The sequence below is a fragment of the Camellia sinensis genome, chromosome 8, assembly GCF_055761805.1.
Source record: "Camellia sinensis isolate YWXY chromosome 8, ASM5576180v1, whole genome shotgun sequence".
NCBI classification, from domain to species: Eukaryota; Viridiplantae; Streptophyta; class Magnoliopsida; order Ericales; family Theaceae; genus Camellia; species Camellia sinensis.
This window is the reverse complement of record NC_138968.1, coordinates 161,210,812-161,233,027: the sequence shown is the minus strand read 5'-3', so window position 1 is coordinate 161,233,027 and position 22,216 is coordinate 161,210,812. Positions and strand designations below refer to the sequence as shown.

Here is a 22,216-nt window from a genome sequence, read left to right as displayed (position 1 = left end):
GTACTCAATGAGTTCTACACATTCAACAGTTCGAATTATTGAAACAAAACTCGCAGTAGGCCCCACAAATCCAATAGCACTGTCCAATCCATTATGTGGACTGGAGACAAGTCCTTTCTATGGGGCCTTTTTTGTGTGAAATCCATCAAATAAAATAATGGTTTCAAAAGTCCCTCAAATGAAAAAATATGGTGAAAAGGCTGAAATACCCCTCCATATAATCTGAAACCCTCGTTGAACCATTTCTCTTCTTTTCTATCTCCACATTACTAGTATCCTATATCTCATTCCTTTATTTTCTCTCTTTCTAAACTCTAAACCCTTTTGATCTCCATCTTCGATCCATCTCACAAAATTGAAATCTTGAAATCGTCCATTGAAATCCATCACATCTCAGATTTGTTGCCTATGAACTCATGTTTGAGATCAATAACTTCATATTTGAGATAAAATGACCTCATATATGTCAAAAAAATGATAAATCGATATATTACAATGAAAAATCGAGAGTTTTTTGTTTGTTTGTTCATAGATCTAAAGTAAAATTCGACTATAATTTCTTCATCTAGTATGTACTCTGTTTTCGTAACAGTAAAATTTTACTCTTGTTAATGAAAAATAAAGTTTGCTCTCTTATGCTCTTTGTATGCTTTTTTTTTGGCATTGTGATGTTTTAATTTGCTTAAATGTCAGATGAATGGATTTTATCTATGTTTTTGTGTTGATAATAATGGATAATTTTTTTTTATTACCATATATGGATTATAATGCGAGTTTGTTCGATATTCATTTCCTCTCTTGTTGCTTTTGACCTGAATTGAAACCCTATAAAAGGTCGATTTTGATGCAATTTGGTGTGTTTGGTTGATTTCGATTTTACTTTTCTTGTTGTTTTCTTGTTGCTTTTATGTGATTTAATTGCATTAATTTCGAAAGTAAGTGATAGTGTAGATGCTTGCCTGCTTGTCTGCTGCTTTATTGACTTATGTTACAAACAAAATTGCTAATCAATCAAGGTAAAATTTTACTTTTAATGAAAGTAATATTTTACTTCTAAACAGAGTAAAATTTTACTTTCACAATAAAATTTACTGTTTCATTACAATGTTTGTGCATTTTTCCCTACTCTTTTTTTTCTTTGGCCTCATGAGTATTCTTTGTTTATATGTTAGAAATGGTAAGCTTTATGATTTTCAAATTTGAGTAAATCTAACAAGATTTTGATTTCTATTAATAGTATTGATTATGGAATTATTGTATGTTATATCATGCGTCAAATCATGAGATATGAGCCTATTGCAAAGTCTATGGAAGAAGATGAAATTAACAATTTTCAAGCATCAATAGTGCATTAATTTTTGAATAATTCTTCAAAGGCATGAAGTGAGGATCAATTCAACCTCAAAAGAAAAATAGCCAAGTAATAAGACCTCATGGACGGCGATGTGGACGACTTTTGAGAATTACTCTTTTGTATCTGATGTGAATGTTGAATGTAATTTTGCTTTTTTGTAAATGAAAGAATGTTGAAGGAGTAATTATAGGTGAAAGAGTGCTAAAAGAGTAACAATATGTTATACTTGTTATGGATTAAGATGGAACATTGTTGTAGGAACATTGTTATGGATAAAATACAATGATACAATTCATATTTGTGTCTCTTGATAATATATGTAGTTATGGTGTTATATTATTTTTGCACAAAGATTGCGTTACGAGCAGCAGGGACTTTGTGTATTGTTGTTAATTTTGGTACAGGTTGAAAATGTTTTCCTCTAGAACTCACATACTTTAAAGTAAAATTTTACTTTGCAATAGAATAAAATTTTACTTTCAATTCAGAAAACAAATCAGAAACTTCATAGACAAACATTCAACAATACAGTAAAATTTTACTTTCAATTCAGAGTAAATTTTACTCTAAAATACAGTAAAATTTTACTTTCATGTTAAGAAAACTAATGTTTTACTATCTTTTAGACTAGAATTTCACTCCTATTAAACAAACTCTAACATAGTAAAATTTTATTTTCAATTCAAAGTAAATTTTACTCTGAAATACAGTACATTTTATTCTGAATGGGAGTAAAAATTTACTTTCATGTTAAGAAAAGTAATGTTTACTATTTTTAAGACTAGAATTTTACTCAAAATCTTCATGTTAATAGACTCCATTATAAGTTTTTTTACATGAAACTAGTCCAACCACATGAAAAAAAAAATATATTAAAATGTCAAATTCAACCACAAAGCAAATCATAAATTTGGATAGACAACCATTCATCAATATAGTAAAAATGTCTTTTATTGAACACATAGTAGCGACCCCACACTTGTCATTCTTTACATACACAAACTCAAATCCTATCTCAATGGCATATTTACATAACGTAGTCCTGAAATCCTTTGCACTTCTAACAAATCTTTGACCTACATGAGTAATTTCATTCACCCATCCAGAAGACAACAAAAGTCCTTTCTTCATTGCGACAAAACATAGGAAGTAAATCCATTTCATCATCAATAATGTTGGATCCATTCGCCTCACCCAATTCTCTAATTCCATGTTTTTCATTTGAAATGCCCATTTCAATAATAATCACATCAACTCGGTCAACACCAAGGGGATAAACAAACGACAACATGATTTGAAAATCAGAATCATCATCAATCATGCATTGCGAATGTCCAGGTAAACAGTACGATAATAGTATGCAACCACTATTATCAAACTTCTTCAATATACAACTTAAGAAATCAATTAAGTCCTTCAACGTGCAGTTTGACACAACCTTGAACACAATGGTACGATCACCATACTTGTATAACAACACATTCAAACCTGCAATGAATTGACAGTAAAATTTTACTGTCAATCAAAGTAAAATTTTATTGTCACTAGGAGTCCAAAAATAAATAACAGAAGTACACAATAACAGAGTAAAATTTTTCTGTCATTGTATAAAAAAATAATTAAAAAAAGAACAAATAACACCAAAGTAAAAGTTTACTATCATTTTATCAAACAAAAACATAGCACATACCAGAGTAAAATTTTACTCTCATTTTATCAACAAAAACAGAATACATATCAAAGTAAAATTTTACTCTCATTTTATCAAACAAAAACATAGCACAAACCAGAGTAAAATTTTACTCTCGTTCTGTCAAGCAAAAACAAAGCACAAACCAGAGTAAAATTTTACTCTCATTCTCTCAAACAAAAATAGAATACAAATCAGAGTAAAATTTTACTCTCATTCTGTCAAACAAAAACTAGAGCACACACCTGATTGAACTCAACAAATCAACAAAAATAAATCAAAAACAAAAACAAAAACAACAAAACTAATCAACATACTTGATTGAACTCGAACAATAATCAAACACGTGATTGAAGCAAAACCTCTAAAACTCCATCAACACTCACAATTCTTGATCGTGTATTGTTGACTAAGGACGAGATCGTCGACGGTGAGATCTTAATATTTTGAGATCGTCTTCATCTTCACTGATTTCGTAGATTATCTTGAGCTGAGATTGTTCAAATATATGATATATATATATATATATATAGAAGAGGGCAATATGATAAAAAATATATATATAAATTATAAAATGTCCTTATTAAACTTGGCTTCTCTTACTCGGAGACTTTTTGAAGGAGAATTAATTGAGTAGTCCTTTATCTTAAAAATAAGCCCCAAAAAGGGGGTTTCACCAAAAATCCCTTTGATGAAACCTCGGAAAATGTATGAGTGATGTTAGAGACCTTAAATGTTTTACTAAATGTTCTACCAAATATTTGACACTCACATGATAATTAAGATCCTTAACATTTTTCGAAATGTATTTGTAATTTACCAAATTATTTTAACATCATGCCCCCTAATCCCAACCGCCTACCATCTCCACCATCTACCAGGCACAAGTCATCATCTCCTTGAGCTCTCTCCTTATTTTCCTATTTATAACCGTTGAGATTTATTTTGAGTTAATTTAATAGTTTAGATTTAGCTATTTAAAAATAAAAAGAATAATAAAACAAATTCAAATTTGCTTTTCGCGTTCAAATCTGAACTATCGAATCAACTCAAACTATATCTCCACTATTACAAATTAAGAAGAATAATGATACATACCTCTAATTTGAAAGTTCTAAAAAGAATTTTAGTGAGGTGAAAAAGAAAAATAGAGAGAAAAGTGTAGACTTTACCTTCATATAAATACTCTTTATATTATTAAAATTACATTAAAATTTTTAAATTAGAACTCTAAAAAATTATTGAATTAAGAAAGAATACAAAAGAGACGATCTCAACCCGCATCAGCACCCACCGATTCTCGTTCCCTTCACCTTCCTTTCCCTCCTCTACACCTCAGACGACGTCGTACCAGTCTCGATTATGAAAGTGTCTGATTTTGATTTCTCATCCCAAATGTTCTCTCTCTACCACCCATGAACCTCTGATTACCTTCTCCGATCACTCTCTCTCCCTCTCTCTCTCTCACTCTCTCTCCACTTCAATGTCTCCAACAATCTCTCACCTCCTCCTCATTCTCTCTCTCTTCCTTGTTCCCTCACAATCCCTTCTTAAACAACCACCAGACAATTCCTTCATCTCCCTCCTCATCTCCCAAACTGGCCTCGATTTCGTCAAAGATTTGCTCGTAAACAATGCAATCTCTTCATTCACACCCCTCCAACTTCCCCAAATTCAGAAATCTGTGAAAATCCCAGTTGTGGGTAACGTTCACATGGTCCTATCCAACATCACAATCTATCGAATCGACGTCGAGTCGTCCTATGTCAAGCCCGGCGACACCGGCGTCGCGATTGTCGCCTCCAACACCACCTGTAATTTGAGCATGAATTGGTATTATTCTTATAGTACTTGGGTTGTCCCTCTCCAGATTTCTGATAGTGGGTCTGCTTCTGTTCAGGTATATTTGCTCCTACTTTGCTTATATGGTTGTTTTTTTTAATCAAATTTTTGGTTTTTATTTTATTTTTTATTTTTTGGGTCTGTGCAATGGTGAACTTTATGCAATTATTTTTTATGGGGCTTACGAATTAGGGTTTATGGATTCAGGGTTAGTTTGTATTTTTCGGGTTTAAAGCAATGGCTAAAAGCTGTGATCTTTCTAATGTTTGCTTGATGTGATGGCATTAGTTGAATCATGAATGTGGGAAGTGTAACACCCAATTTTATGATTTACCAACTAAGAGATTGTCAAAATTTATGCTATTATATGGATAAATTGAATTAGTACTTATACAATAGTACAGGTATAGAAGTATATGTTTTCTACATGTTAGGGTATGCCCTCAATGCTCTTATTGATTCAGTTGAAGACCGCCATTGAAATATGTGTGTAGTTTTTTATGAGCTCACTATATGCTTAGAAGCCAATGAATTACTACTGTACAATGTGTTCCAGTTTTTGAATTGCAACCTTAAATTTTTCCAGTTATAATTTACTTCCAATGAAACTATTATCCATACCTGGTTTAAATTTTTTTTTTTTTTTTTGTAGGTCAGCTTGTACCTAAAATATCATGCATGGCATCATGGGTTAGATTCATGTTTGAACGGATAAAGAAGTCCCTTTGAAGTCCCTCTATCATCTCTCTTGCTGTAGGAAGAGACTTTTTTTGTCTCATTTATGTACAAAGATTACTCTTAACATTTTTGCATTGAGTCTGTTAGACTAGTTATCTTATTGTGCTAGTATAGTATGACAACATCAAAAGATATTTAGAATGTACAACAGCACAGTTAAGTGATGTAGAGAGCTTTCATTAACTGATGTGTGATACTGCCATCATTTGAAAGACTTGTCATGGCTTTCTTATGTGAAACTCAATTCACTGCTGTAAAAGATCAGTCTCAAGTTCTTATCTTTTTACCCAAACAAAATGAAACCAGTTTTAGTTATTTGTAAAGTTAGGGGTAATTTTGCTGACTAGAAAGTGGTAGGCCTCTTGTATAACTAAATGCGATCTGTTTATTGTCTCTATTTTTGTGCTCATTTTGAATGGGTTTTTCAAAAGGGAATTTGATGAGTGCTGCTTCTGGATAAGGTTGAAGGCATGGAAATTGGGCTCACTCTAGGCTTGGAGAATCAAGGAGGATCCTTGGCATTGTCCGTAATGGAATGTGGTTGTTATGTTAAAGATATCTCCATAATATTGGACGGAGGAACATCCTCCTGGCTTTATCAAGGGTATGAAATTTGTTACAGAATGCAACTTATTTGAAGTGGCTATTGCTTATCTTTCTTTTTTCCGTTTTTGGCATTTTGTGTTGGTAGTTGGCTTTCTTCTTTTTCCTTTTCTTTTTTGATCGGCAACAACAAAAGGAAAAATATTATTAAAAGAGAGTAAAAAGAAAATTACAAGATACTGAGATTGAAAAAATAAAAGTGAAAATAAACACCATTTCAAACTACACATTGCATACACTGTCCTCTGATCGCTAGAGATCAAAAAGAGAGGAATTTCTCTAAAGGGAGAGAAATTGAGGCCCAAAAAGTTGACAAAAAGCAAACTCTATCCCGTAAGGTATCAATGTCCTTCATCTTGTCTTGGTTCCATTTTTCTAAAAACACTTTTCAGAAAATTTTACTTTCTTATTTTCCGTGTTTTTTTTGTTTATACTGAATTTTTAAAATATTTTAAGTAATTTTTTTAAATTTTTAGACATACCTAACATAAATATACCTAAAAAGTTAAAAAATTGTGAAAAAAACCTTTTAAAAATTTACTAAATACCAAAAATACAAAAAAATACGAGAATTCAGTACAGTTTTTGTATTTTTATGTATTTATTAATTTTTTAAAATATTTTTTCACAAATTTTTTACTTTTTAGATACATCTAAGTAAAGGTGCATCTAAAAAAGTTTAAAAAATGTTTAAAATTTTAAAAATATTCACTAAAAACAAAAAAAAAATACGAAAACCAAAAAACTCAGTTTTTAAAAAACTTAATCCAAAAAACTCAAACCAAACACACTTATTGTGTTTTGTTCTAACCAAATGACTTGAACAATTGTTAAAAAAACGCCCCACAACACTGTTGCCTTCTTGTTGAACCCAAAACCCTGAAAATCCATAGCAAATGGGAAAAAGAATTTGGAGCCACCCAACAAATTTCCACCATTATGGATAATCTGTTCCACAAAGACAAAGCAATAGAGCAATGCAAGAATAAAGGATCCAGAGATTCTTCCTTTCTTTTACACATGATTCTTTCTCCTAGCATGTTTGATAAATACCTGGGGTGCTCTCTTTATTTATTGTAGGCAATTGATGTGGATTTCTACCTGCACTGTTATATAGATTATCCAAAAATTTAGTAGTTGAATTGCATCATTTGTTTGTATCTTTATTGTTGAAGAATTTGTGGTTTTATTTTCTTAATTTTCCAGGATTGTTGATGCTTTTGAAGGGCAAATAGGGTCTGCAGTAGAAAATGCTATTACAAAGAAACTTGAAGGGGGAGTTTCAGACCTTGATTCCTTTTTGCAAGCTCTTCCAAAAGAGATCGACGTGGATGATACTGCCTCGTTGAACGTTACGTTTGTGAATGACCTTTCATTGAGCAATTCTTCCATTGGGTTCGAGATCAATGGGTTATTCACAAGAAAAAGAAAAGATGCATTTCCAAATTATTTTCTCAATAGTCCACAACCTTCAGTTTCTTGCACGGATCCATCTAAAATGCTTGGAATTTCATTAGATGAGTCTGTTTTTACCTCTGCAGCAACATTGTACTACAATGTAAGTGTGAAATTTTACGTATCTCATTATTTACAAGGATATACCTTTATCTTCTCTAAAATCCACATATATATTTAGTATATCATAGTATCTTTGACCCCCTGCCCTAGGAAGGAGCCTCAGGCACTAGAACTGCCCTTTTTATTAGTTATCTTTCATAGATATGGGGCTCCAATAGGTTGAACAAACAAGGTTGTTTATTACATTTTATCGTTGGCCACCACTTTGTCCGGCAATTGTCTCGGAAGGGACAAACGTGTACAAGGAGTGTTCGCTGCCTGTCTGGCAACAGAAATTTAAAAAAAAAAAAAAAAAATAGACCTGGAATTATGCATGTCCAACATGTATCACGTGGCATGTCCATGTCCGACACATACATCCCCTAAGGGGATGTATCCATGCTTCTTAGTTGGTGCCCTAGTAATTCCTAGGGTCCATGAAAAAGGCCAAGGCAAATGTTGTATGTCTAGCCTCTTAAGGCTATTAAATTGACCAAAAACCAAGAAAATCATCTCATAAACATACCCATTCTGGCAGCTCACCTTTTATACTGCAAAGCACACAATTACAAAACTGCCTGACTGAAAATTAAAGAAAAAATATGAAACAGTTGTAGGAAATTAAAATATTGTTGATTCCCTTGGCAAGTTTTAAGTTAAAATATGTAATTCCCTTTGCTTGCTATGCTTTGGGATGTCTCATGTTGCCCTTATGTTCACCCCAACCTCTGTTTTTTTGTTTTCAAATAAATAACTATCTATTTGTTAGATTCTATTTCACATTTATTCTTATTTTTTGCAGATTATTTAAGATGTATTGCACCTTAGTTTATACAAAATGGATCGCACAATTTTATGCATGATCTGACCCTTATGCTTCACTGTATTTGCCTTTAGTGATTTCTCTGCTTGTTAAATAATAAATTTATTTTCTTGTTCAGGCAAAATTTATGCAATGGATTGTTGATAAAGTACCAGATCAGTCTCTTTTGAACACTGCTGGATGGAGATTCATTATTCCCCAACTGTACAAGAAATACCCAAATGATGATATGAACATGAACATTTCTCTATCCTCTCCTCCGGACATAAGGATTTCATCCAATAATATTGATGCTACTGTTTATGCAGACTTGATCATTGATGTTTTGGAAGCCGGTGATGTAATTCCAGTTGTTTGTATTTCATTGGTAAGCTTATTGATCAGAAACAAAGAATTTGCTTGAAAGCTGTTATTTCACTTGTTTTTAGTATCTTTTAATTTTATTGGTGCGCTTTTTTTTCATTGCTGCCTCCTCCACACCCTGATCTATTGCTGGTTGGTTTGTTTAATTTTAATCTCTATGGCCTCTTTGTCACTAGCATCTTTAATGTGGCCTGCAAGTAAGAGTAACAATAAGCATAGCCACATAGGTTATGCATTTATGCTCTACTGAGATGAAGTTTATGGTTTTCATTTTTCTAAACCTTGACTTCTCAGACAAGCCAATTCTTTGGTATATTAAGAATGACTGTGGAGATTTTATCTGCAGTTGGAACCCCTTTTTATGTTCTTCTTATCACTGTGACACTGTCTTATTCTTGGTGCAGGTAATCCGTGGTTCTGGTTCAGTTAAAATCATAAAGAATAACCTAGGTGGCAGTGTGAAATTGAATGATTTTTCTATGCTGTTGAAGTGGAGTAAAATTGGCAACCTGCGAATGTATCTAATTCAGGTAATTGACTGTCACCATGAAACAAATTTGCTTGATCAGTTTCATGCTGCATGCGCTTATATTTTTGGTGAAATATGTAAGATTCTAAGTTTGTGGATGTTTACCCAAGTTGGTGGCAGTGGCAGTGGCAGTGGCAGTGGCTGTTGTTATTGTTGTTGTTGCGGTTCTTTTTAAGAACCTAGAAAGGCCTTTTTCTTAGCAAAATACCACCAATGAACCCCTTAACAGGGAATTTGAGAAACATAAATTTTTTTCTCCATTCAAGCCTGGGATGTTCACTATCTGTTAGAACGGGGGGTTAAGAGTTTTCCTACATGCTCCATGCATGAAAGGGGTTTTTTGTATTGCTTCCCGAATTAGGCATTTCAGCCACAAATGAAGCTCTGACTAGTCAAACTCATATCATGTCATGTCCTCTGGTTCAAAAAATGCTGCAACTTTCTTGAAACTGTGTAAACTCCCCTTTTTTTTATTGTTTGATGGAGTTGGTAATGCAGTGTTGTGAATTATATTATTTAGTTATTTCCTAGTTCAGCTTGAATCATCATGTGCCCTTTAGGTCAAAGAGTATGGTGACTTTTTTGGGACTATTTGTACATTGATCTGACTCCCTAAAAGTTTAATTTTTCTACTGAATATGGAGTGCATCAACATTGGTGTGGAAGTTTTGTATGTTATCGATGCAAATGATAAATGTGCTCTCATCACAGAAGGAATTCATTATATAGGAGGAGGGAGGCCAATATAGCCGTTAAACCTAAGATCACGATTTTTCTTATTTTAAATGATAATTATTTGCTTTGGTTACAGGTTCACTATAGTAGATACTAGATACATACATTTCCAGGCAAAGGCTTTAGTTGTTTCAATGGGTATAGATCCTTGGAGAAAAGAACCCATCATTGTTTGAGGAGGGTTTTGTTGTGATTGTGATATGATTTTCCATACTTCAAAATTCAAACAAAAATGAAATGGAAGATGCTCTCTTTAACTTGTCGAAGATATATTATGGCTTGATATTTGAATATTTTGTATGTGATATGAACATTAATGTGAAAATAAATAAATATATATATCATAATAAAGTCAGCAAACTTGATCCTATCTTCTAAACTCCTGTTTTCTTAGTCTGCTTCCATGAGTGGAGAACTTGGAAAAGTTTCACTTACCTTCTTGAAACTTTTTATTTTACAACTTGCTGTGATATACATATTTTGTTTTTTGGCAGCCATTTATGTGGACTATCATCGAAACTGTTTTCGTGCCGTACGTGAACTTACACCTCGCGAACGGATTCCCTTTGCCCATCATTCACGGGTTCACCCTTCGGAATGCTGAAATAATCTGTTCGGACTGTAATGTTAAAATTTGCAGTGATGTGGCTTATGCAGAATCATATGATCTTCGTTGGCATCCAATTTATTGAGAAGCATTTGTTCTTGTGCTTTCAGAATGGTGCTATAAGTAACATTTTCAGCCCATGTATAGTGTTGTTCCATATGGAGGGTTCTGTTTCAACCCATGTAGAGTTGTTTCATTTGTACTCGCTTACGCCACTCAGATGTGTAAATTGGATGAAATCTTACCATCGAATTATAAAATTGAAAACTATAATGTCATCTTCTTCATATTAAGATGAAATTGTCCTCAGCTCAATTGTTAAAATGGAGTAAGCTGGCTTTTTCTTTTGGGAAGTTCAATAATTTTGGTGTGGCTGGATTGGGTGAAGTTGTCAGGGATCAGGTAGTTTTTTTTTTTTTGCTCATTCTTATGATTCTTGTTCTAACACGGTAGCAGAGATCAGCTATGTTGGATTGTCTTCAGTTTTGTTGTACTGCTCATTTTACTCGTGTTTATGTAGAATCAGATTAAAAAGTGTTAGTAGATTTTCTAATTGGTTTATCTTCCCTTCCTTTCTTTGAAGCTAAAAGTTCATTGACCAGTAGGGTCTCTTTGGTTGTTCATTGCTACTGTGAAATAAAAGTATATGATATGTTTCAAACGCCTCATTGAATTAAATGGTTGAAAAGCATTACCCGCAAGTTGTTAGTAATAACTCTTGACTGATAGAGGTGTGCAAAAATACTCGTCAAGCCAAGTGAGTAGAAAAAATGGGAGTTTGGACTGATTGAGTAGATTTACTTACATTTCTTCAACATTTTTCATTGATTTGTAGGGTCAAAATATTGCAAATTTGTTGAGTAGAAGAAATGAAAGTTTGGACTGATTGAGTAGATTTACTTGCATTTCTTCAACATTTTTCATTCATTTGTAAGGTCAAAATATTGCAAATTCGTTGAGTAGGGGGATGAACTAATGTTTTCGTCAATCTTTGATTTGACTTGTAAGTTTCTAATAAAAGATTGTATCTTTGATCCAAATTAAAGTTGCAAGCAACTCGAAATATTTAAGAATAGCTTGAGTTGCCTTTAATAACGGATAGATTTGGATTTTAATCATCAAGAAGCAAAAGTAATCGTGTATGCTAAGGTTGTGTCAGGTTTGTTTCTAGTATATTTTGTGAACTAGATAGTGTTATTGGGTCGGATTCACCACAGGTGTTATTTCGATAATCCGAACCATTGAATGTGTAGAGCTCGTCGAGTATTTTATCCCTGTAAAAAATCATGTTGATCGAATATCGATAGCTACTTGATCGGATCAGAGTTTTGTTAATAATTTATTTTGAAAATTATATTTACCGTTGATAAAAATCTGATTTGATCAAATAGCTATCGATATCCAATCAACGTAATTTTTTATAAAGACAAAGTACTCGACGAGTTCTACACATTAACGGTTCGGATCATCAAAACAAGACCTGTGATGAACCTTTATAGAACTAACAACATACTCCAACCTAATCACAAATTGAAAAGAAGCCTGTCCGCTAAGCTTTGTATTGGTTTGATGCTTTATATAATTTGAATAATCCTTATATATCATCCATCATCATCAATTTTAGAGAGATTTTGTGATAAGTCAGACCACCTTTATTTTTTATTTTATCTATCTACTATTTAATAGTGCCTATAGAAACTCAAATAAAATTTTATGAATAAAGTGTGCCTCCCACTCATTTTTTTCACCTAAACACAATAGATAATGTTATTGAATCACTATACTGTGGTATCAAATGTTACCGTATTGCCTTATCAAGGAACTCACGTTAAAATGACTAAACTCCTTAAATTATTAATTCAATTACTTCCCTTAATAAGAGTGCACGAATAGTTTGTAATTCATGGGTGGCCTGAAGCCTGTTAATGGCTTGGAGTAGACTGTTGGCTAGTTAAGACTCTGGGCCTGATCCCAACCTGGGATCATGAGCCGTTATTTTGAAGCCCAATCTGACCCATAAGTTAAACCCATGGCCCGTTCTATTAACCCACTCAAGACCTGATCCATTTGAGATTCGGTGCCATTTTTAGTAGAAAAAATATAAAAAAATTGTTCAAGCTTAATCCAAGCCCAAGCTTAGGCATAGGCCTGTCAGCCCCCATCCGAGGCCTAGTCCACCGGCTCGTCCGAGACCCAAATACCCTTGGGCATAGGCCTAATTTTCTGATCGGTGGACAGACTCGATTTCGATTTGAATTTTGACAGGAGCCCGCAAGGCTTGCCACGGGCCAACCCAAGCCCAAGTGAACTGGGTCAAGCCGGATCATTATTACCCATCTCCTTAGCATCAACCAAATGTAAGTATATGATTTTCACGAAAAAAAGAAAAAAAAGAAGTATATATGGTTAAATGGGATTTAGTACTTTTCTTATCAAAATATCTAAGGTTTATCCCTTATTAATGTCAATGTAACGTAATATTACGATTAACAATAGATTACTGTTCAATACTTTTAAAACATTACTTTGGCTTTATTTGATGAAGTTTTTTTTAAGTTAAGAGTTGATAATTAAAAAATAGAAGTTAAAAATATTCCTACCTTAACTTTCAAATAATCAACTTTTTTTTAACTTATTTAAATTGTTTCTAATTAATAAACTATAAACAAAAATTATACTAAACAACATACTCCCAAACTAAAATAAGTTATAATCTAAAATAAGTTATAATCGCCTCAAAAACAGTAACAAACTGTCCCTCTACACTATACATTTTGTAATATTTATCTACTTGCCAAATATAAATAAATAAAATAAAACAAAAAACTCATAATATTTTCCATGATTGGCAAATCAAGGCACAAAACAAAATTATGAAAGTCGAGAACCAGCTAAGGAGGCATCTTTGTGAAGCACCATGTGAAATGAGAGCATAAAAACGGAAATCTTTTGGGCTTTTCCTTCATTTATATATAATACCGCCTATCAAAAATCCGCTCCAATCCAATACTCTCCTGTCTTGTTCTCGGCTTTCTACACACACAACGAAACGCAACAATACCCGCAAACACCCATGCTCACCAATTCTACAGAGGACAACAAACGCTAACAAATCCAACAAATCTTTAACCCCATTCTTTGTTGAAGCTTCGCTACTCCTTTCCAGTCCTCTCTCACTCAATTCACTCATACCCATCTCCAATTTTCACTTTCTTTGTTTGAATCCTCGTACATCTAAGCTCTATAGTCGAATTCTTGATCTGGGTTTTTGGTTTTTTGGGTCTGAATCGATCGGTATGAGGAAGAGAGAGAGGGAAAACCCTTGTGGGGTTTGTGGGCACTACCACAAATACGAGGAAGGCGAGGTTTGTGGGATTTGTGGCCACCGTATGCCGGAGGTATCGGAGAAAACTTCGCTCCAAGTTAGTGCTTTTCCGTCGGAGATCTTGCCGGAGTTCCTGTATCTCGGTAGCTACGACAATGCGTCGAGGTCAGAGCTTCTCAAGACTCAAGGGATTTCTCGTATTCTGAATGTGAGATTATATCTTTACTGATCAGTTTTTTGAGCAGTTCAACCTATTAGATCATAGCTGTGCTGTTTAATCTTTTGGGTCATAGTTGCTGTGAATTTTCTTGTAAATTCAATGGGAATTGGTTGATGGAAAAAGAGTTCTAATTCAATTTTCTGGGTAAATTGAGTTCAGTATAGGGATTTACATTTTTATGGACTATATTAGTTAATGTGAATCTCTTACAGAATTGTTTGGAGTTAGGTGATTGAATTTAAGGTTTGGGATGAAATTCTTGCTTATCTATTTGTGTCTGGACATCGATCAATGAAACGGGATTGTTTAATGATATTTGTAGATATCTGCGCTATAGACAGTGACAATAATTGGGACTACTGATATTATTAGTTTATGTGAATATGATTTTGGATTTGACCTGGGTCCCAATAATAGGTCAAGCAGATGCAGATGTCTCAATATTTGTTGTACAATGTTGATGCACTTAAAAATTAAAAAGAGTTTTTTTTTTTTTTTAATCTTTGGATGCGGAAGGTCGTAGCCGCTGGACATGAATTGGGGGATCACTGTGTGGTTTTCTCAAATGGTGATATTAGTGTTTGGTTTTCTTTTTTTATTAATGACTAAATAACCCTAAATTTATTGCTTATTATTGTTGTTGCAGTTTTGTTTAGCATTAGGATATGGGTTCATTTCTATTAGTGAAAAAGTACATCGATCCATTATCTCTTTCTAGGAACAGAATTGCTGCGAGTAATTTTTTTTTTTTTATACCATTTAGCATATGAAACATGAGTTTCTTCTAATTGGTGTACAACAGTTTTTTTTTTTTTATCTTGCTATAGGCCATTAAATTGAAATAGTGACCTGGTCGAGTTTAATTGGGATCTGACATATTCTTCTATTGGTTATTTTCTATGTCTGCAGACGGTACCTTCTTGTCAAAATCTTTATAAAAACTCCTTTACATATCATTGTCTCCAAGATGACAAAAGCTTACCTTTTGACGATGCCATCCAAATTCTAGGTGCGTATATCTACATCGTATGCTGTGAAATAATGCTTCTTGTTAAAGGTTTCTTCTTTTGGTTTAGAAAGTTCTTCATATTTTTATGCTAATCAGGACAGGATTGTAATTATTGTACCAATTGCGTATAGCTTATGAGATTTGTATTGGGGAAGACATTGTTCATGTTGTTTTCGATAAATTTTAAAAGGCCTCCTCACAATTAATATTTGGAAACACCCTTTCTTTTGCTAAGTATTTTTTATTATGTAACTCATTAGTGATACAAGTACTTGAGGCTTTAGAATAGCAATCTTGAATCAAGTTTTGTTATAGCTCCAAATTCAGAGGAAGCTTCAGAATGTTGGTTGTTATGCATAATCTTTAATTACAAATTAAGTATTTGTAAAGAAAGAAGAGGATGTTAGTTCCATCAGGCTGATATGCTATGAACACTTTTTGGTGACTTGAAATTCATTGAGAAAAGCTTATCTAAATTTTGATAACTCAAATGCATATATAAAATATAAAGATAACTCAAGGTCCCAGGAGTGCTCTATATGAAATCCTTATTGTTTGTTGTAGATACAGTTTATGTGGAAAAACTAGAGTGAATTTTTTGATAAATACAAAATATTGATTAAGGAAATAAGAGATAGAGTGATAAACTACTGGCTGCAACTCCCGAAACTTAGGGCAGGTGGAAATCTCCTTAGACAGTTTCTCTAATGAATTTATATGTAGCTTTTAGCTGAGCCCTCCCTCTTTTTGGACACATCATTGGAGTGATAGAATTCTATTTTTTACCACTTTCTTCATGCACAAGTTTGTTGGTTTAGGACCTAATTGAATTATCTCTTTCTCTTCTTGTATTTTGCAATTTTCTTCCCCCGAGTCTAAATTCTGTTCATTAAGGTAAAACATTTTTTTCTCTCTTTTTTTGTTGTCATCTTTCTGGGTTGAATAGGCCTTTTTATTGGATATGATCATCAATGAAAGCCTTTGAAATCATTGGGCACAAGCTTGTAGAGGGGGCTGAATAGGACAAACCCAAAGGAACATTTTAGCCAATTAAAGTTACAAAGTCCAATTACTAATTATGCCAATTAATGATCAATTCACGTGAAGATAAGGCCATTCACACACAAATCGCAGTAAGATGGTATTCACAATGATTTAACATGGGAAACCTTGAGGAAAGATAGTATAAACAATGGCTTGGCCATATAATGTTTGATCAAATTGAAGGAAACATATTACAAGTTGATTAAAAGATAGATTAAGTATGTTTAGATGAATGAGTGGAAATATAAGAAAAGACTGAGGAATTGATGTATCTTGAAGAGAAAATCATGTGCTAGTTGAGGATAAGATGAAAGACGGTTGTGTAAGGTGGTTTGAGGGAGCTAGGAAGTCTTTGATTGCCTATTTTATTATCTCAAGATGTGGTCAAGCATGAGCTGAATGGAAATAAATACTTGGATGCCCTTTAAAGCAACTTATTGCAAATTGACATTAAAAGCAGAATAAAATGAATAAATGCAAATGAACAGGGGCTGAGCCCCCTTTGGTGCCTCCAAGTGAAATAATTTTATCAATCAAAAAAGAAAAAGAAAGAAAAATGTTGAATAAATAACTATGGAGGATGCTTTTGAGGCCTCTTAATTGCATCAATATGTGCCTATCAAAAATAAACAAAATAAAATAAAATAAAAGCATCAATATTGGTAACAAAGCAGTTTGTTCATTTGCTTTGGTGTGCTCGTACAATGACGGTAACATGGAAGAACCTCAAGATTGAATTGGTTGAAACTAAAAAAGTAAGATGAATTTGGGTTTTGAATTAATTTTGCTTTCAAAAATCAGAACACAGATAATTGGTTTCACATCATTTCAATGATACCTCTGATTCTCTATAAGTTTTAGGGATTCTTGGTTCACAGAGACAACTTAAAGTTCATGTTAATGTGGATAGATTATCAAGTCGTATTGAGTACTGTGAGGCAACTGAGGGTATTTAAGAGGCTGAAGAATTCTAATGTATTGATATCTTATCATTATTGTTATGTATGGTCTTCATCTGGTTGGTGGACCTTTGAGGCTTTGCAATGTATGACCATTTTGCAACAGAAGTTGCACAAATAGTCAATGATAAAACTTTAGGTTTATATGGCTTTTTACTAGAAGGGTTGGGAGGTTGTTAAAGAGGACTGCGTTAAAGTGACGGGAGAGGTTTCTGAAAGGGATAGCTGTACAAATAGTGTGAATGCTACCTTTTTCATCTTGGTTCCAAAGAAAGAATCTATATCTAGTATCCGCTGTCAGAAACTTTCTGCTACTTCAAAAGTGTTAAAATTCATATTGTATGCGGTAGGTGGTAATCAGCTGCTTCATTTTGTTTTGTTTATTGTTGGAAGGGTGGAGTAGGTATAATTTGCAACGTGGATTGGGTAATGCCGTCTTCTGTGGGTGAACAACTTTCTGGTTGGAGTTTTGGGTACTCAAAGAAGGAGAGAAAAGGGTTGGGGGAGTCAAGTAATGTTTTTTTCCTTCCCCTTTTTGATTTGGTCTCATTTGATTTGATTTTGTTTTTCGCCCTTCAGTTCTGTTCTAGTTGAAGGAACTAATCCCACACTTCATAGTTATAACTGGCTGATCTTGTACTGTGCTAACCTATCACTTATGGTTTCATAGGCTCCATTGCATGTAAAATTTAATCAGCCATGTTGTTCCAATTACTGTGCCATAATTAATCTGTATTTCTAAGTTGCATCATGAGAACTTTGGATGCTCTTAATTTCATTGGCAGTTGTTGTTTATGTTTACTGTAGTTTAATTGGCTAATTTGGCTGAACTTTGCTTTGCAGAGCAATGTGAAAAGGACAGGGCACGTGTTCTTGTCCACTGCATGTCCGGAAAAAGCAGGTGAGTTTTATTATGAGCTTTCCCCTCCTCCCCTCTCCCTTAATTTTTGGTTGACTTCTGCTTGTGCGCTAGTAGACCATCATTAAGATGTTAAAAAATGGTATCATTGACTATAAATATGATGAGAAGGAGCTTTAGAGGACTTTATTTTGTGACTTCCGCCAGCTAGGTGGACAAGTATACCATTGGATCGCAGGCCAGGTTGTACTTTATAGGTGTAGATAAATTTAGCTGCTTAATCTCCTGTTTGCAAGATTTGTATATTAAATATATGATCTTTTTGCATTTGCCCGACCGAATAATTTCTTACTGGAGATCTTGTTTGTTGGTACTATAACTACGCTACTTTTCAACAGGTCGCCAGCAATTGTGATAGCTTACTTGATGAAGAGCAAAGGATGGAGACTTGCACAAGGTTACCAATGGGTGAAAGAGCGGAGACCATCTGTTGAATTAACTCAAGGTCTGTACCGATGCCATGTAGTTTATACAGCAAATAAATAAACTTTCATCCATTAATATACACAATCACTTCTTATGAGTTACTAGCTAACTAAATTTTTAATTTGTTGCTAATGAAATTAAAATAGTAGTACCCGTGTATGCATGTCATTTTGTAGGATTGGGCGGTAGAGAAACATCATTATTGGCCAAGAAATAAAACTCGGATGCCTTGTTTGTATGTGTTTGTGTATGGTTGTGCTCTTCTTAAATACACTACGAACTCCAATCTCTATTACTGTATTACATTTAGCGCAACTCTAATACCGGTCAATAGTGGCTTTTGTTTTTGCCTGAGCAAAGCACTTTAGCTCTGGCTATAGCATGAGCCAAAGTTCTTTTCACGGTTAATTTGTTGGTTTTTACAGTAAATATTTGTTGAAGTCGTTAGTGTATACAACCTTCTGAGGTAGCTGATTATATTGGATTTGTTTTTTAGCTTTTGGGTAAATTACATGGGCACCCCCTGAGGCTTGAGTTTATTACAGATTCTCCCTCCACGTTTCAGAAACTGCACCTGTTTTCTTGTGACCTTGTTAAGAGAAAACACAAAATGATGTTATTACCTTCACATGCTACAATAAATTTACCAAATTACCCTTATTGCTCAGTCAACACACCAGACTCTCATCCCTCCATTGCCATCATCATCCACCACCACCATCTCCACCCTCCCTCTCCATACCCACATGGGCACCACCATGCTCTTCACTCAGCCAAGCAATAATGACTTTTGCTTATGCCTGAGTGAAGCACCTATGCCCTGGCAATAGAACGAGTGAAAGTTATTTCATTGTTAAACTTGTTGGATTTTACACTAAAAATCACTGAAGTAATTAATCTACACAACCTCCAGGATAGGTGATTATAGTGGACAAAAATGTGCATGAAAAAGGATTGTCAACAGGCTCTTTTTTTTTTGTTTTTTTTTTTCCCCTTCTCTTTTTACAGCCCTTTACTTCTGTTTAATAGAACAACAAATAATTGTCCATGGAAGTGGAGAATGCAAAATAGTTCTCAACATGTCAGCACCCTAATATTTAGAGACCACTGTAGCTGGACCCACTAGCTTTTGATCTTGACATCCTTTTTATTTTGTGTGTAAGATGTAAGTTATATTTTCAAAAGATGGCAATAGTATTGATAGCCATTCGTTTTGTTATTTGACAAGCAGAATTTCTCAAATTTTTAACATTCCGTTTTTCATTCATGAAATGTAGCTGTCTACCAGAAGTTACAGGAGTACGAGCAGAAGATCTTTGGATCGACCGAGAATAGCAGTCCTGTCTTCCAGTCATTGGGTGTGCCGTCCTTCAGCTTTGGTTTTCCAAAGCCAAACGAGCCAATTCCTGTCCCTGCTTTCAACAGTCTTGGCGCCACCTCAATTTTTGGTCATCCAACTTTGGACATTAATCCTCGCGAGTTTACTTTTGGAGCTGGCTCCGGAGTCCCTTTTGGGGAAAACCTTGCAAATCCAAATAGTAATGACATTCCTATGGATGGTACTTGATTTTGACGCTCCAGTTTATTCCTTCTGCAGAGGGTGGAGTCCTAACTTAGAAGATTTTGAATCTGAAGTTTGAATGTGAAGTGGGAACAACAAATACTAGACTTTTTGGTTTTTGTAAGGTTGTGGACATGAAATACATTTTGGGTGGTTTTTTTGAATTAAATGTTCTGGAAGTGAAAGGTTCTCATTCCTTCATGTATGTTTACAGAATTTTGTTTATATTACATAAATGAAAGTTGTTTTTTATCTTGTTTTGGGTTCTATTAGTGTTGAGTTGTTTTCTAATCTTGGGGGTGCCGAGTAAATGTCCAAACAATTTTTGGAATTTTCCAATTTTTAGGCCAATTTTGTGGAATGGTTGCAACGATCACCAAAATAAGAAATACATAATTTTATTTATTTATTTATTTTATTCCTCACATTTAGTAGGCACTATAACATATAAAAATTTTTTGTGTGTTTGTGTGTGTGTGTGTGTATAAATATAAATTTTTTTGCAAAAAATATTTAGAGGTTAATTTCAATTGTCGCAAAGATAGTCGCTAAAAGGTCATCTCGAAAAGTTAAAAAATGAGCTTTTAGGGACAATTTTAAAAATGTTGTTAATAAATATATTTTTAGAAACAAAATAATTTGGTCCAAAAAAGATTTATTTTTTGAGACAACTTCTAGTCCCAAAAGGTTAGTAATTCAACGCTAAATGTTTAATTTTGTAGTTAAAAATAAAATAATAACACTTTTGGAGACAAAAATATTTCATTTCTAAATTTTTGTCTCTAAAACTTTAATTTCTTATGGTGAGGTGAGGAGGGATTTGGGGAGAGGAAGTTGCATGGTGCAATGATGGGATTTGATTTATATTGGAGTAATGTTAAAAGTTTCAAAAATTTTACCAAATTATTTATCAAATATCTCACATGAGTGTAAGACCTACTTGAGACCCATATGATGTGTGTTCTACACTCATGTGAGATATTTTGTAGAAAATTTGATAAAACTTTTGAAATCTCTAGTATTTGTCTTTATATTGCTCATCCATTGATTCTTGTTTTGGAAAATAATTGGGTAATGTTAAGAATACAGGGTAATGTTAAGAATACAAAATTTTCTACCAAATAAATTACTGAATGTCTCACAGGTGTGGAGTTTACACTTTTATGAATGAGATATTTAGTTATTCATTTTGTAAAAAAATTAGGATTTATAGCATTTCCCAACGTAATTTTCATGATATGAATTTTACATAACACAATATGTACTGGTCCGAGTTAAATCTGGCCAATAATTGTGACAAAATTAAATTCTCAAGTCCATTCTAAAACCATTCTGAAGCTTGCTGGTGTAGCCCATCAATTTTTACAAGTTAGGTCTGGCCAATAATTTGTTTAATTCTTATAATTAAAAATATAATTTTTTAAGTAAATTAAAATTGTTTATACAATTGTTATTCATATTTTAATATGAAGCGTAAAAATTGGAATAAAAGTTGCCATCTTTTTCCATGCATATATCTATCTATTAATTTCACATTGTTGGGTTCTTATAATTGGCAATCTTGTTTGACAAAATTTTTTTAGTTATAATTTTATTCATTTTTTTTTTTGTTTCAGTGAGGCTGTGGGTGTTTAAATGCAATTCTAACCCGAATTATACATGTGTAAAGGAATTTGTGTTGACATTTCGTACATTGAGCATTCTTTATTTGTCACTTGACTGACTATGTACGAGGATCGAGCGGTCATTTGTGCGCAAGTGGTGAAGTAGTTCATCCAGTATCTCTACCTACGTCTGAACTTCTAGGAGACAAGTTTTACCACTCGAGCGATAGCCACTCGAGCGATAGATGTTGCGTTCGAACGGTTGGCCTATATGTGAGTATCGCCTTTTAGTCACGCCGCTCAAGCTG

At 33.6% G+C, this 22,216-nt stretch overlaps 2 protein-coding genes across 3 annotated transcripts; both read left to right on the top strand.

Moving 5' to 3' along the window:
• Nucleotides 1–4,251: 4,251 nt before the first annotated feature.
• Nucleotides 4,252–11,150, top strand: LOC145797272 (lipid-binding serum glycoprotein family protein). The gene is made up of 6 exons (XM_082883994.1): nt 4,252–4,944; nt 6,086–6,228; nt 7,434–7,785; nt 8,726–8,974; nt 9,375–9,500; nt 10,729–11,150. The coding sequence occupies exons 1-6, from the start codon at nt 4,528–4,530 to the stop codon at nt 10,924–10,926; spliced, it is 1,485 nt and encodes a 494-aa protein (XP_082740120.1). The 5' UTR covers nt 4,252–4,527; the 3' UTR covers nt 10,927–11,150.
• Nucleotides 11,151–13,651: 2,501 nt separating this feature from the next.
• LOC114309465 (protein-tyrosine-phosphatase IBR5-like) lies at nt 13,652–20,559 on the top strand. Of its 2 annotated transcripts, XM_082883992.1 has the most exons (6): nt 13,685–14,374; nt 15,296–15,395; nt 17,802–17,909; nt 18,242–18,299; nt 18,656–18,762; nt 20,021–20,559. In XM_082883992.1, exons 1-6 carry the CDS (start codon nt 14,138–14,140, stop codon nt 20,308–20,310), a joined length of 900 nt encoding a protein of 299 aa, XP_082740118.1. In that variant the 5' UTR covers nt 13,685–14,137; the 3' UTR covers nt 20,311–20,559. The 2 variants fall into 2 exon arrangements, with proteins under 2 accessions (XP_082740119.1, XP_082740118.1); XM_082883993.1 differs by lacking the exon at nt 17,802–17,909 and having other exon boundaries at nt 13,652–14,374.
• Nucleotides 20,560–22,216: the final 1,657 nt, after the last annotated feature.

Excerpts from the sequence above, each read along its gene's own strand:
- LOC145797272 (XM_082883994.1), top strand. The coding sequence starts at position 4,528 with ATGTCTCCAACAATCTCTCACCTCCTCCTCATTCTCTCTCTCTTCCTT. Across the intron at positions 6,229-7,433 it reads TCCTCCTGGCTTTATCAAGG|GATTGTTGATGCTTTTGAAG; the intron begins GTATGAAATTTG and ends TTAATTTTCCAG. Across the intron at positions 8,975-9,374 it reads CAGTTGTTTGTATTTCATTG|GTAATCCGTGGTTCTGGTTC; the intron begins GTAAGCTTATTG and ends TTCTTGGTGCAG.
- LOC114309465 (XM_082883992.1), top strand. The coding sequence starts at position 14,138 with ATGAGGAAGAGAGAGAGGGAAAACCCTTGTGGGGTTTGTGGGCACTAC. Across the intron at positions 15,396-17,801 it reads CGATGCCATCCAAATTCTAG|GTATAATTTGCAACGTGGAT; the intron begins GTGCGTATATCT and ends AGGGTGGAGTAG. Across the intron at positions 17,910-18,241 it reads AAAAGGGTTGGGGGAGTCAA|AGCAATGTGAAAAGGACAGG; the intron begins GTAATGTTTTTT and ends TTTGCTTTGCAG.